At 40.5% G+C, this 15,616-nt stretch overlaps 1 protein-coding gene across 4 annotated transcripts in view; it reads right to left on the bottom strand.

Moving 5' to 3' along the window:
- Positions 1-15,616, bottom strand: part of myo5aa (myosin VAa) — a 53,099-nt gene that overhangs the window by 17,007 nt on the left and 20,476 nt on the right. For all 4 annotated transcript variants that reach the window (XM_087175531.1, XM_087175533.1, XM_087175530.1 and 1 more), the window contains exons 7-22: positions 12,759-12,840; positions 11,237-11,344; positions 10,782-10,888; positions 9,745-10,010; positions 9,336-9,417; positions 9,010-9,150; positions 7,819-7,944; positions 6,805-6,888; positions 3,364-3,519; positions 2,957-3,054; positions 2,530-2,616; positions 1,901-2,009; positions 1,565-1,776; positions 1,205-1,361; positions 839-1,078; positions 458-706 (exon numbers count right to left, since the gene is read on the bottom strand). In XM_087175531.1, coding sequence (XP_087031657.1) covers positions 458-706; positions 839-1,078; positions 1,205-1,361; positions 1,565-1,776; positions 1,901-2,009; positions 2,530-2,616; positions 2,957-3,054; positions 3,364-3,519; positions 6,805-6,888; positions 7,819-7,944; positions 9,010-9,150; positions 9,336-9,417; positions 9,745-10,010; positions 10,782-10,888; positions 11,237-11,344; positions 12,759-12,840 — 2,304 coding nt within the window. The remainder of the gene's footprint in view (positions 1-457; positions 707-838; positions 1,079-1,204; positions 1,362-1,564; positions 1,777-1,900; positions 2,010-2,529; positions 2,617-2,956; positions 3,055-3,363; positions 3,520-6,804; positions 6,889-7,818; positions 7,945-9,009; positions 9,151-9,335; positions 9,418-9,744; positions 10,011-10,781; positions 10,889-11,236; positions 11,345-12,758; positions 12,841-15,616) is intronic.

The raw sequence follows: 15,616 nt of genomic DNA, 5'->3' as shown, positions 1-15,616 counted from the left end.
CTCTATCTCCTGTGCTCACCTGACCCGGGGCAACTCTGCCCCCTGAGCCCACCACGTGACCTTTTCCCCCTGGTTCGCTGTGTCTCCTAAATTGGGGGAAAACTGTTTTCCTCTGATGCCAATATCCATATTTATGCAAATATAGTATTCAGTAATATGCTGTGTACTTCCAGGGAACTATGGGAGATTCTAGGAGCCCTTTCTTTTTTATTTCACAGTCACAGTCTTACTAAACCTGGAAAACTAGGAGAGAGGACGGGTTGTTTAATGAGAGTAGAGAGAAGAATCAACTTGTTTTCAGTTGGGCCACATTAAAAAGTGAATTCTTGAAATTCAAAATCTGTTAACCTAGGAAAAGGTGAGATATACAAGTAAAGCTACTTTACTTGATCTCAGACTAGGAGGAAATAGAGCAGGAAAACAACAGGTAACAGTAATGATGTGGATCCTTCCTTACTTTCTCCATTTCGTCCCTGTATTTCTGCGCCCAGTCCTCGATGGTCTTCTTCTCCTGCTGCGTGGCACTCAGCTCCCTCCTCAGCCGCTCCAGTTCCTCCAGCAACGACGTCACCTGGTTGGTTTTGTTCTTGGCCTCCTCCTCCACCCCACGCAGTCGGCTCAGCTCGTTGCGCATTCGCTCGCTCTCTGCTGAGTAGGTATTCTCCAGGCCAACGAGCCTCTCGTTGATCGACCGGTTTTCCTTGCTCTGGATAGATGGTAAAACAGAACAGTAAAACACCCGAAATGAATCATAAATAATTAGAAATAAAAGGATATGTGAATGAATATATTCTTATGTATAAAAACAAACACGGGGGGGAAAAAGTCAACATCTCACCTGCTCGTCGATCCTCCTCTGCAGTTGCATGATCTTGTTCTCCATGCCTTTGTTGAGCTTCTTGAAGTGCTCCACTGAGCGAGCCTCGATCTTTAGCTTCTTCAACTCACGCCTCGCCCTCATCCTGCGGATACAGCACTGCAGGTAGACGATGGAGACAAGGCAGCGCTTGTACCAGCACCGAGCCAACCAGCCACGAACGCGTTTCTGAATGATCACCGCCTTGTGCTCCCGCAGCAGCTACAGAGAGACACAGAAACAGTCAAGGAAAGGCAGAGGGAAATCAGAGCTCATGTACTATTGTGGATCTAAAGCAGATTCTTTGGGGCTATTTTGAGATTTTACTATATTATCTGCGTGTCTTACCGCCTGGTACTTCTGCCGGGCCATATAAGCTCTGAGGATTGTCTGCATGGCCAGTGCAGCAGCCTGCTTCTGCCTGTAGCGTTTCTTCTCCACGTACATCCTCTGGTACTTCTGGATGATGGTGGCGGCCTGAGTGCGACGCAGGAACTTGGCCAGGCTGAGGAGAGCCCAGATATAAGCATCTCAATCAACACATATTTATAATATAAGTATTACTGTGAACCTTGAACCTTTCAACTTCAACTTATTTGACTGCAATGGCACTTTCTTATGAGTCAAACATAGCGGTCATAGGAGAGGCAGATGTTTTTGCATGTGATTGTTCTGTATGTGAATGGCTGAAGGAAGGAGTTGACTCACCAGCGAGCCTGGTATCCTCTGGTGAACCTCTGGATGGTGATGGCAGCGCTGCGCTTTCGCAGATACTTCTTCCGTGCCAGCCAGCAGCGGATGGTTTTCTGGATGCGGATACATGCAGCACGCAACTTGTCTGCCCTTAACTTCTCCAGATAGGCGACCTGGCCGGCCCTGAAGAAGATCTTGGTCTTACCAAACTGGTATTTATCTTGGTCCTGAGGAAAGACCGGAGCAAAATTAGGGGTAAGACAGCGATTAGATGGACGAAAAGAGACAGATGTACTGTGCAGTCACAAAGAAAATGCACAAATAATAATATATATCTCTTAATTTTCTGACCTGCACCAGTTTCTCCAGAACGTTTTTGCAGGTCAACTTTTTGTCAGAAAGCACGTCCTTCTGCTTCATCAGCACTCTGTAACGACTGAAGAACTCCTGGTACGTCCATCTGTGACACACACAGACGCATTTAGAAAACCACCACAACCCAAACATTTAACTCCTTTCTTTTTGTAGAGTTTAACAATTTATCACAAAAGTAAATGTATAAAGAAGGAAACAGCTAGCTCTGCTGTTTGACTTTGTCTCTGAAGAACTACCATTTAATTCAGCGCATTTATGCATGTTAAGTTGTGAAATACATAGTGATATTATCCTGTAAGGTGACTGACATAGAAACCCTGACTTAATACTTCTATACATGATATTCCAAAAATTCCTGTGGGAACAAGGAATGGGAACAAACACTCACTAATGTCTAAGGTTTTCAGAATTGATACTGATTTAAAAGATATTAAGGTGACTAATAAGCAAAGCCAAACAAAAGTCCAGTTCTGGAGTTCAGACAAAACAGTTTCCTCTACAGAGAGAGAGTGATGACAGATAATAAAGACAACAAATCAGAAGTGTGCACAACACATCGTAAACATATCAGAGTCTTTAGGAGTGTTGCTGGGATGCATCAATACCTGGATGGGAAACCTGCAGCAGAGATGCGGATGGTCTCCAGGACACCACAGGCTCTGAGCTGCTGCACTGCACGTTTAGGATCAAACCTGCCGACAACATATAACCACAGTCAGTGAGGCCACCATGAATTGCACCTGAGCTAAGATGGTGACTAAGCCTGAGCACAGTGCTTGATTCAATGAGGGCAGCAATGTTATAGGAAAACTGAGTAAGTTGTCTTGAATGCAATTTAAATAAATGAGTGCAGTGTTACTAATATCTAAAATCTAAATTGAGAATACGAAGAAATCTGAAGTTGGCGAAAGAGAAAATGAATCACTTTGCTGCCACAGAATAATTGCTAAAATAATACCAAAATGATTTACTGTCTTCAGTTTCTTAAATTCAAAAAGAGAAGAAGACATATAAAACAGAGAGGAGACTCACGAGAAGGCCATCTTAAAGTCATTGGGTTTGATGCAGCGGACGTAATGTGGAGTGGTTGCATTCAAAGTGTCCATCAGCATTTGCAGAGAGTTACGAAACTACAAGAGAGGACCGTCATCGTCATCATCATCATCATCATCATCATCATCATCATCACCATCACCATCACCATTACTTTTGTACTATTAAGCTGAATGAATGTTTAAAAATCAACTCTGGATAATTGGCATTCATGTCACAAACTGCTGTTCATAGCATTATAATCAGTATTAAAACAATGTATCGCTAATAGATGAACAAATACTAGGGTTTTTTAAATAGGGTTTTTCTTACATCTTGACATTAACCAAATGAAATTGATAAAACAGCATCAGTCTAAATAACTAAACACTGGAGAGATGATCAACCTGGCAGCCGACTGTCTTCTTGTGGTCCTTGCTGCTTTTTTCTCGGCTCTTGTCAGGTTTGATGCTGAGGCGGGTCCGGCCCCCAGTCCCTGGGACCTGACCAGTGGGAGTGGTCGCTTTCTCCTCATCGTGGAACAGCTCCACTAGCAGGTCAAACTGGGAACAGCACCAAATACAGTCAGCAACAGAATAGCTGAGGGTAGCATCAGACACTGCAGGCAATACTTATATGCTGAGAAATAAATTAATGACAAAGCATTTTTATCACTCTTGATAAAGAGTCAAAGCTTCAGTGCAACTACTGTAGATCACACATGAGTAGAACTGCACTTTCTAACAGTCTCTTCCTATAGCCATGCGTTCTGGTTTTCTTACTTACTGCGTAGTGCATATAGGCAAAGGCAAAGCAGGATGACAGATATATTTTGAGCATATTGATATTTTTTAAATTTATAAACCTTATCATACAAGTCAAGTAATCAAGTGTAAAGACAGTTTGACATGAGAGTTAATTAAACTCAGCATTTTCACAGCTGAAAAGCTGTTTGAAAGGTGAAGTAGATGAGTGAGTAGATGTCATTTGATTTGTTGATTAGCGTTTGTTAAACTCATTCACAGTCACACAGTTGTTACAATGTTATAAAAAGCCAATAAACATGACAAAAAGGTTATATTTTGTCATATATGGCAGTATGCTGGTGACATATATGTCTGCAGGATATTATTTTGCCACGATGTTATGACATAAGTAGTATCATGTACAATGTATGCCCTTTAGTAAAGCACACGCACACATCAGTCATGTTCCATATAACACTGGGGTTATATGAGGAGGATGCTGTGTTATCTGTGCAGCTTCACGTCCTCCTGCTGTGCTCAGAGCGTCGCCATGCTGCTTCTCTCGCCACCTTCATTAAGCAGGACAGCCAGAGCCACAAGGGCTTTACGTGCTGCTCGCTTTCAGCATCATTCTGAAAACATAATACCCTCCTTCCTTTGACCCTTGTTTTTATGTCCAGTCCCCTTTTCTCAGAGTGCCTTTAGTGCTCCCCATGCAGCAAACAAAAGGCACACACACACGCACACACAGAACTTCAATCTCCTCAGTGCTGTTAAGTCAGTGCCGGAGAGAGCGACGGAGAAGGAGGAAAGATAAAAGATAAAAAAAGGAGCTAAAAGAAGAGCTACAGGCAGCCCAGCGTTGTAATAACGCCTCTGTTTACCTTCTGCTGGCAGGGAAGGGTTGTCATGATGAGGACAGAACCAAACATACATGGACAACATATGGAGACACAGTGACAACAGAAACACAATGACATTAAAAGGAAAGGTTAAAGGAACCAAAAACCCAAAGTTCAAAATCATTACCATCCCCATCCAAAACTACAATACACATCTATGATTCCAACCGAAAAGGAAATAAAACCAGGCAGACTAATGATGATGATGTACAGTACAGTGATGTGAAGAGCATGATGGGATGATAATTTTTGATCAATGGGATTCATTACTACTGAATTCCTGCACAATATGAAATACAACAAGTCTGTGGTTGAATCACAGCTACACAGGAGTGGCTGGTGTTTTTTCTGCTGTAATTTTTTGATCCTGTTCCCAGATCGCAGTGCATCACAGGAAATAATATCATCAGGCATTTCTTTAATGCATCGCACTGACTAGACTTGCAGGCAGATGTCTTGTCTGTGAGACTCTTGTGTGCATCTCGCAGGTCACAGTACAGTTTTGAGCAGTGCGGGTACCATCTGTATGTGGAGCAATTACACACTGAAATATTTAATTGTTAGTGTTCAGAGGTTTGAGATAACTGCATCCTCTTTATCCTGGATTTGTCATCAGTAAACTGCTGCTTTTTCGGTGCTGGGAAATAGAACAGTGTCGCATCCCGACATCAGGATGCTGGTGTGTGTTGCCCTTTGAACTTTTTTCATTGTGAGATATCAGGTTCATCCAGTCAACCAAAAAAATGTTTTATCTTTTAGTACAGCAGCATATTCTACCTCCACATGTTGTATGTTACTGTGTTATATGATGATGCAATGAAAATAGTTAGTTGCTGAATGTTTGCAAAATAACTATTATTCTGTTATTCTCTGTCTGTTATGAGTGGTTTAAAAACAGTTATGCAAAAAATAAAGTGGGTGAGTACCAGGTGACTAGATAAGGCAAGCAGATAACGTCTTTAACTGACAATTTACACGTGTATGAAAAACCCAGGTACAGGTAATCACCACACACACACACACACACACACACACACACACACACACACACACACACACACACACACACACACAAGAAATGATGGGATAAGCTTGGCAAAGAACTAAAAGAAACTTAATTAGACTAAATCTCATTAAGAGGTCATTACAATTTAATCCCAATTGTTTAAGTCTTACTGATCTCCACGGCAACAATAAGACTATACAATGTGTTTGTGTGTCTGTGTGTGTATATGTTAAGTGGTCGTGTTAGAGGTTAGAGCAGACAGTATTTCAACCCTTACCCAACTCTGCTCTTGTTGAAGTCTATAAGAGAACAGTCGAAGGTCACTGTGAGCATTTTGGACAAACATACTGCATCATAGCCTCTGTGTGTATGTATGTGTGCGTATGTATGTATGTATGTGTACGTGTGTGTGTGTGTGTGTGTGCAACCAAAACATCAGCAAGGATTTAAAGGCTTTGGCCCCTTTTGACCTGACAGGGTTTTACCCACTGATCCTGAACCAAAATGCACACACACACACACCCACTCCCGCGTGTGCGCGCGCACACACACACACACACACACACACACACACACACACACGTGATGTTACCTCAGATGTGATCTGACTTATACAGGCTCAATAGCACGTGGAGTGAGTAGTGTGTAGAGAGACTGGATCCTCATGTAGAGTCTCATATAAAGTGTTTCAGTTCCATTTCATTTTGGTCCCAAAAATGATCCCTGCGATGTATGTACTCTTTACAAATTATTGATTGATTAATTGAAAAGAGGTTATGGTATCTTTTAAAACTTTGTGGTAAAGTCCCACTTTGACACAACTAGCATGAATCTGATGTGAAAAATCACTGAACTGTGTGTGTGTATGTTCAGCTTTGTCTGTTATCTGTAAACAAAACATAGACCTCACTGACAGTAAATCTCATCATCCATCATTTGTTTTCATTGCTGGGGCCAACATTATCTCCATGTGGCCAGTGGGGGGCGCCACTTCCCTAAGCCTTCAGACAGTCAGTAGACAATAGTTTATTCTTCCTCACGAGACGAGGTGCCAAAGCCTCAAGCTTCTTTTGAAGATACACAGACACGTGTTTTACAGGACTCCTCTCTGCTGCCTTTGCAGGATATGCTTTTGAATTACTGTATACACTGTCATGTGAAGTAGATGTCTGTGTTTGTGTGTGTGCGTCTCACCTTGCTGGCCTTCAGCACATTGATCTGTTCTTCATTCACAGTGTCCTTGTTCTTCTCCAGGAAACCTTCACACTGATACTCGACCTGTTCAAAAACAACAACAACAACAACAACAGAGCACAGCTTGTGTTACAACTTCAAAATATTCTTGTAAACTTTTTGTTTTTTACTGAAACTCTTCTTCTGAAAATGCCAACCTTAAATTATTTCCACATGACTGGCAAGGTGTTGTGATTTTTTTATTTTTGTAGATTTTCCTCAGAGGGGCACAAACATGCAGGGTCTGTATTCAGCAGACTAACCCTCAATATTTTAAATTATAATTGAAGATATAACTCATGTTTAAATTATTTTTTCATCTCTTGGTTTTAAGTCAAATTGAGGTGACCAGTGACAGCAAACAGTCAGGTCTGCACTTTAGGTTATATACAGCCCTAGTCCTTGATGCAAGTTTCTTTTAATACACGATGATCAATCATTGCAAATGTTTGGTCAGAAATGTTTCCGAGGGATCTCGTTTTAATATCAGGAGACCTCTTGGGAAATCCTACATTTGTCCTTGACCCATTTATGTGTAACCTTATAGTGAGGATCTAAAAACAGACATGAAAAATAACACTTACCTCATTACAAGATATGAGATGTATTATACTAAAGTGAATTACATCAGCACACACAAAGACACTCTAAACACTTCATTGCAGAAGTGCCTTTTTGCATGAAAACAGTGATAACAATGGAATAAGTCAACTGTCCTCCAGCCATCCTAAAAATATCACACACCAGCACTGCAGTAGCCACTGCAGCCAATCTGTTCCTAAATGTTGTCCATGCAGCTGAAAAGGCAAATGCTAACACAGTGCACTAATCCTTCAAACCAACACCTGCCTTCACGTTACTTTTCTGGCTGAGTAAGAAACGAAACTTGATTTCCAAATGAATGAATGATTTGAATCCATGTGCTATGATTAACACTATGCACAACATGAAACAAACAATGTCATTCAGTCCCACCTTGTCAGCAAAATGTTGGATGATGAAGGCGCGGTTGGACATGCGTGGCTTCTCGAAGAGGGAGCAGGTCTTCAGATGGGTGTTGTACAGTTTCTGAGCCCAAGAATCATCTGAACCTTTGGGCATCTGGCAAACAGAGGGAAGAGACACTGAGGAAGCAATCAGGGAAACATGTGGAGTACAAACCACTCTGCTCATAATTACACTGAATGACCAGTGAAAGACAAATCCCTCTACAACAAAACTTAATGTTAGGTCAGACTATATTCATTGTAGAGTTATTAGATTGCATTTCATTAAATTGTAGAGGTGTTGCTATTTGTCTTGTCACTCAACTCATACAGAAATGTTTTCTGATATTTCCTTGCCAGCAAGTGCATGTCCCTGCAAAAATGTCAACAGCCTATAAAATGACCTTGTAGAGGTTACGAGCCACAGAGAGATTAGTTAGCATTGTTAGTGATCTGGCTGAGCTATGAAAGTTTAGATGCTACAGATATGAGCAGTATGCACTCTACACTGAGGCTGACATGTTTAATGTGACTGCTACCACAATCATAAGTGTGCTATTTTAAATACATTCAACTTAAACTAAAGTTTTACAAACAAACAAAGAAACATACAATCAGACTGTAAACTGATTTATTATCCGAATTACAGCTGAAAGTGCTCAATATCTAATGAGCATGAATAGAAGCATTCAGTTTCTCTGTGTAAACTGGACAAAAAGGAAGAAGAGAAACTGTCTTGCAGTTGTTGAAACTTGTGGTCATTGTTTCACTCTGGGTTTCCTTCCTGCAGGTGAACTCTGATGTGAAATATACATGTAGGTGTCGGAGTCTCTGGTCTGATCTGGTGTGTGTAAAATGTGAAGCAGAACGTGGATATTAGCAGAAAAAATATTCTCAACCCACAAGCCTCTTCTCAATGTGCAGCATGGAGTCTACTTTTCCTGTTTGACCCACTATCAGAACTCATGAGTCATCAAGTCTTACATTGTATTTATTCTTTTAAATTTTGTACCAATCATGTAAAAACAGATTAACTACAAAACGCTTTTCTTTTGGACAGAGCTCATAAAAGGTCGAAACAGTAAACTGCATCAAATAAAAGGCAACTGTGGTGTGTTGGAAACAATGCTCTCTGCATCTGAAGTGTTAAATATAATTTATCGGACTGAATCAAAAGTACTTTGCACTCCTCGTCCAACAGGTCCAGAATTCCCATCTTGGCTTCTATGAGGTTGATGCAGGGCTGATTGTCGTAGAAGTCAATCAGAGTCCAGGGGATCTGCTCCTTCATGTACTCTTCCTGCTCCAGCTTGAACACATGCTGTGCACAAAAAGAGACAGAGACACACACAGACACATACAGACACACACACACACACAGACACACACACACACACACACACACACACACACACAGAGTTGAGGGTTAAGCTGCGTACTTGCATTAAATCAACAATGTGTGTGAATATAATTAGCGATCCTACGAGTAAAACACATGCTGCTCACCATGTTGAATTGCTGCTGGAGTTTCTCATTAGCGTAGTTGATACAGAACTGTTCAAAGCTGTTGATCTCAAATGTCTCAAACCTTGTAGGGAAGAACAGTGGAGTTAAGCAGCTGAATAACTGTTGGTCTGTTCATTCATCAAATTCATGCTTGTGCAAATTATTTCTGTTGACTTTGTTTCACATATTTCCTGAAATCATTTCCAGTGGTCGACTGCAGTTAATTGGTCAGACAGTCAGTGAAATGTTCTTCACTACTAGATCTAACAAATGGTGTGCACTATAATGTCTATTAACAAATTAGGACAAATCTGACTAATGAAGGGGAAAAGCTCATATTGGTTTGTTATCCCTCTTTGTTACTCCTCTGAAACTGATCCCACACAGACAAGCAAATGCACAAACGTACCCATAGATGTCGAGGACCCCGATGAAAGAGTGCTGTTTGACATTGGTGATCAGAGCCTTGTTGACGTGCTCTACTATCCAGTTGAAAAGCTTGGCGTAGATATGTTTGGACAGCGCGTCACGGGCGTTGGTGGCCTGCAGACGAGGGAGGGGTTTGATATACGTCTCTGTGGCCGTCTTCAGCTTCCTGTGGCACAGCCACTGAGACATGTCCTGGTAGGTCACGCCTACCAGCTCACAGAATGCCATCAGGTGCCGATTGTTGGGCTAAAGAAAAAGAGGAGAGTTGTCATTACAATAAGGTTGATGCTATAAATAAATAAATAAATAAATGTTTCAGCAAAAAATTATAGCACTGACTTATTACTTCTTCAGATGATCCTCTTGGATCTCTCATTGTTATATCTAGACACTCCTTAAAGATGCGCTCTATCTATAACTCATACATCTCCACAGTGACTATGGTAATGTTGTAAATGTAAATAGGTGCATGATGTCTTTTTATACATCAACTAACACATTCATAATTAATATAATAGTAATCTATGACGTAATTGTTTTTAGACTGCCTCAAATATTAAAGGCCATCATATTAATGCAAATTTCTAATTTAAGACTTTTGATCACAGAGATTTTAATATTATGTCTTTCCTGTGTCAAGCTTTTGAAAGCAAAAGTGTTGCCTTGGATCATGTTAACATTTAAACCGAGTGCTGTTTATGACAAAAAGGAACAGATTGGAAATGAATGCAACACTTCTCGAGACCATATGTGAACACAATTTGATTTCTGTATATATGTTTGTTATGGTGTGTGAAATGGGACGGAGAACATTCTTTTGTCCCAAACTGAACAAAAATGGGACTTGGAACACAAGATCAGAAAAAGACAAGACAGGGAATTTTATTCAAATAAAAACTCAAACTAAAATTCACATAACCATAGATCCATCCATCCATAGTAAATTGCATATATTATGCAACTGGTTGACACAAGTCCCACTAAAAGTCAGTATTGAATTATAAATATTATCCTCACAGGAATGAGGCTGCTGTCTGAATCTCTGTCCTTTATTTCCACGTTTCCCAGATGAAGAATAGCAGCCAAAACCTGGAACAACCCCATCTGATAGGACTCATTAATGCCTGCAGAGGACAAACACACACAAACACAGATACACACTCAGGTTACACTGACACTCTGAATATCTGCGTGACTTACATTCACTGTTGCAATCCCAATCTTAACCCCAGTATACAATGTCCATCCTTAAACCTTTGTTAATATCCTAAAATGATCCCCATGTTCATCCTAAAGTTTCTTGCCTGGTACTTTTTTAATTTATTTTATAGTTAAAGAATACAGTTACCAGTTAAGTAAACACAGCGGCCAGATGAGTTCTCACTGACATGCACAGGTTACAAATTCCTCCAGCTTCCACACAGATCTGTATGTGTCTATATTTTTACATACAGTATGTGTGTGTGTGTTACCGAGCAATGTGAAGGCATTGCGAGTGGTGCAGAGCTCCTTGGTGTCGTCCACACCGTCGATAACGGGGCTGCGGCCCTGCCTTGTGTACAGGAAGTTGCTTGCACTGCCTGAATGTAGAGACGGGAAAAGTAAATAAATAAATTAGAAAACATGCTGACATGCTTTAAAATATGTTAAAATCATAAATTGGGACATTTTAGCAACAATGATTTAATAACATTCTCAGTCTGTGATTATGATTGCCTTGCAAGTAGCCATAGCAACAATCCTGATTTGTTTGGTACTGCTGAGGGGAACAGGAGAATCACAAAACAATGTTCAAAGTCAGATGTCAACGGTTTTTCTAAGTGGCCCCGGATTAAAGAGCAAAGCTCTGCTTTTCACAATATAGGAAAGTTATTTTCTTGTAGTGGGAAGTCTCATTGTTCATTATCACTTACTTTAAATTGGGTGGGAATGTTCTCTATCAGAACAATAGCTCCACGAGGACACACACTCATGTTTGAGAAATCACATTCTCACAGGCTAACTCACTTACAGAAAAGGTAATTCAGAGAGCAGCCTAGTTTCACTCTGAGACACTGTCACACAGACACGGACACGGTATCAAGACTCTGCAGATGGTTCAAGGTTCTGAGAAAAAAGTTAAAGCAGCACACTTCTGTGTGTAACAATGATGTTAGCTCAACTTCACCACAATCAGCGTCTTCATGCATGCTTTACACTGAATTAAGGCATGGCCTGTTGCCCGGCAACAAGAGGCACTGACATGGCTGTGACAACCACTCCATTTATCGAGCCAGGAAGTCAGCAGGAGAGGAAAAGACAGCAGCTGCGTTTGTGTGTGTGTTTGTCCCATGACTCGGATGAGCAGGTGCAGGGCCACAGTAGGAGTGCTCTGTATGAGAGCCTGTTCAACCACTGAGTCAATGAGTTTGCTGCGTCTAAACTGATCTGATACATGGCAGCACTTTTCAGCCACCTCACTGTGGTTAGTGAAGATCTTTTTTTGGAGATGTGGAGGGGGGAAGGGGGCAACTTTTTTATACCCCAGCTCTATCTTGGGCCCACAGCAGGATCATTTCCAGTTGGTGTTGCAGTTTAAATGTGGCTCTTGCTGGGATACATACATCAGGAAATAATGGCAATTAAACTTTAATTGTTATTTTTTGCCTGGCTGAGAACAATCAGCTGATGGATGATGGATTTTCAGTGTTCTGGCAGTTTTCCCGCTGTGGAGAGCCATTGCAGTCATTAGTCACATTATGGTGAACAGTATATTAATTTTAGTTTATATTTATTTTCATTTCAACTGATTTTGGTAACATATATAAATTACAAATTTATTCAGATTATATTATAATTATGAAGTCAAACAAGTGTTTCCCCCCATGTAGGACAGGCAGACAGATCTGTACTTGACTTCCATGACAGACTTGGATCACTCATCGGTGCTGCAGCCTAATTTACCAGGTCTATGTTTGTGTGCGTGTGTGCATACTGTACGTGCACGAGACTTACTCAGCTTCAGATTCTTGAACTCAGGCAGATGGGATGATGCACAGAGCTGATAGAAGATATGATAATTCCTCTCCTCATCCGCCTGGAAGAAGAAAGTATGAAGAGGATATAATATGAGTGAAATGCTACATGTACACCTGTAGCATGCTCAGCTTATTCAAATACATCACGAGTGAAAGTGATCAGTCGTTGTAATTACCACATTCATCCAGGGAAAGTTGACAGTGTCTGTATGTTTCTTTAGAATTATACAGTTTGACCGTTTAACATTTGGCAGCTCCACTGAAGCAGTTGGCAATTCAATGCTTCGCTCAAGGGCATGTCAAAAGATGTTACTGAGTCAGATGTGAATGTTACATGTTTATTTTACCACACTCACAATTCCCTAGACATACAGATGAATATGTGACCCACCTGTTTTCCACACATGATGGAATACCTGATGTATCATATTGTTAAATAATGCAAGTGGCCAGTATAGTTGGAAATAATAACTCATGTTAAAAAGGGCATGGTGTAGTGGTGCTGTAAAGCAGGAAACAAAATGTAAAGGCCTCAAGGTTTGAAGTCTGTTACCTGTGTCCTGTATTGGTGCTACTACACCCAAGCACAGAATGCAAACACACACAAACACACACCTATGAATGGGTGGCACTGGAGCCAAGTATGTGAAAAATGTAAGGAGGAAAGTTATCATGTCTTTCCACCAACTTCCTCATTCCTCAATAGTGTTGCCCATAACAGCAGAGTGTGTGTATGTGTGTGCAGAAATAAAATATCCTTTTTTTTTTTTTTTTTTTTTTTAAACTCAAGTCACCACCCTACTGGCAAACACACCCACAAAAGATACCATAAAGTTTTATAAGAAACAAACAGAGTAAACTTTATCAATATAGAATTTTTCAAGGAAGTAGTTAGACAGAGCTTTACAGACAGGATAAGAAAGAAAATAGGAGCGATGAAACAAGACACTGGATTGTGTAAAGACAAGTGCTTTTTAAACATGTGCCCTAATTTGGATTCTCTTGACTTTATGGGAGGTTGCTAAGAGAGAGAAACAGAATCTTAAGAAAGATCTGACCAGAAGAAGCACATTAATTAAATCATTATGTAAAAATGTAAAGTACGTCCTGATACTAAAAAAAAAGAAAGAGATTAAGTGGGGGAAGAGGGAAGGAGTGGCAGTGCTGCAGCCTAGTGTGACAGATGGACTGTTAAAGGGACAGGTTTATTTTGTTTCCTGCTACTTTGTGAAGAAGGAAGTTATGGCTGCATACTTCTTCTGCTTTAAAAGGGCTGGACTGACAGTTAATGTGTGCTGCTTCTGTTCTTTTTTTGTTTTTAATGAGTCCTACTGATGACGTTAGTTAACACACTGTTGTGGCTTCTGTATGTGTGTGTGAGAATGTGTCTGGCTGACTGCACTTCTTCATACATGTGAGGGCCTGAAGCAAACAAAAAGAATTATGATCTCCCCAAGAGAGAAGATTTTAGAAATCCTCAGTTATTATCTATTGTATCACTACTGCAGGGTTAACATTATTGTTAAATCGTGGGATCAATAAGTTAAGCTATACTACTACCACTGTGCTGAGTGAATGTCCTGTTAAGCATCTTCTTGTCAGTGTTGTTCGGGATCTACTTGTGATCAGCGTTCCTAAATGTCACAACAGTTTTCCTGTGCAGAATTTTCCAGTAAATTTACAGATGATGCATCAGCAGTTCAAGCAGGACTAGTAGAGTAAACTGTTGCAAATCACTGAAGTAGTTATTGTATACAAGGCAGGCAGAGGAAAAGTGCATATTATATAAGTTAAATCATAAGATCACAAACTGAACATATTGATTATCTATATCTAATAGTGCAACAGTAGCTGAGAGGTCCACTGGGAGAACCGAGGAGTTTCTTGTCCAGCATGTTGCCTGCTTGTTGACAAGCTGACACATTGACACTTCATATTACATCACAAGGCTACCTATTTGCTGTGTGTGCTTCTGCATGCATGTGTGCATGTACAGCAACTCTACAAGCCACTGGAAGCCAACACTGTTTTAAAACACAGACAGTGATATCATGTGTGTGCTTGCAGTTGTGTTAAGGTGTGTGTGTTACTTCACTTACGAACACAATTTTTGAGAGAACTGAAAACTGAGGGAGTCAGTTGTCTTAGTTTTCAGGTAAACATTGGACTGGTGAACACAAATGAGAACATCACCACCACACACAATATAAATCCAATTCTGCTATAATTATGAGGTTATTTTGCTGTAATGTTTAAAAACCTGCAGGAATCTGTTCCCAGATAAACAGGATATGGTTTTGTTGTAATGGCTCAAATCAGGCAGTAAGTTATAAGTCTGAGATTTTGGCAACAATACAATGATTCTCATGACAGTGAGGAAACCCTTGAATGTGTTAAATTGTAGCTGTAGTGCATGCTGTAAATACATTACTACAGACAGGCTTTGTTGGCTGATATAGCAAGAACACCTCAGATGTCAAGGAAATAAGTTAATGTAGAGGAGTGGCTGTGACAAATGCAATAACAAACCAAAATGACACTTAACAGACCCTTCAGGAAATTCTCTTTTACCTATAACACTGCAGGAATGTGTTCAACATACACAAGAAGACTTCAGCAGGAAGGATATTTACTAACAGGAATCCAGGTAATGTGGCTGAAGGACACAATAAAGCCAATGATACTTTAACTGCTTTGAAAAGACTGACAAACTCCACAATCTGAAAACTGGCCTCTCAGTGAACTGAAGCTGAATGTAGGTGAGGGCTATTTATATAGGGCATGTTGTGTTATATGTCGAGTCCCTTCAAGTGTCGATGTAGAAGTGTACAAAGG

Source organism: Seriola lalandi, unplaced genomic scaffold, assembly GCF_002814215.2.
Source record: "Seriola lalandi dorsalis isolate HSWRI2012SDOR001 ecotype SW California unplaced genomic scaffold, Sedor1 jcf7180002054474, whole genome shotgun sequence".
In the NCBI taxonomy this organism is placed as follows: Eukaryota; Metazoa; Chordata; class Actinopteri; order Carangiformes; family Carangidae; genus Seriola; species Seriola lalandi.
Note: the sequence above shows the minus strand (reverse complement) of the source record. Positions and strands in the feature narration are given on the sequence as shown.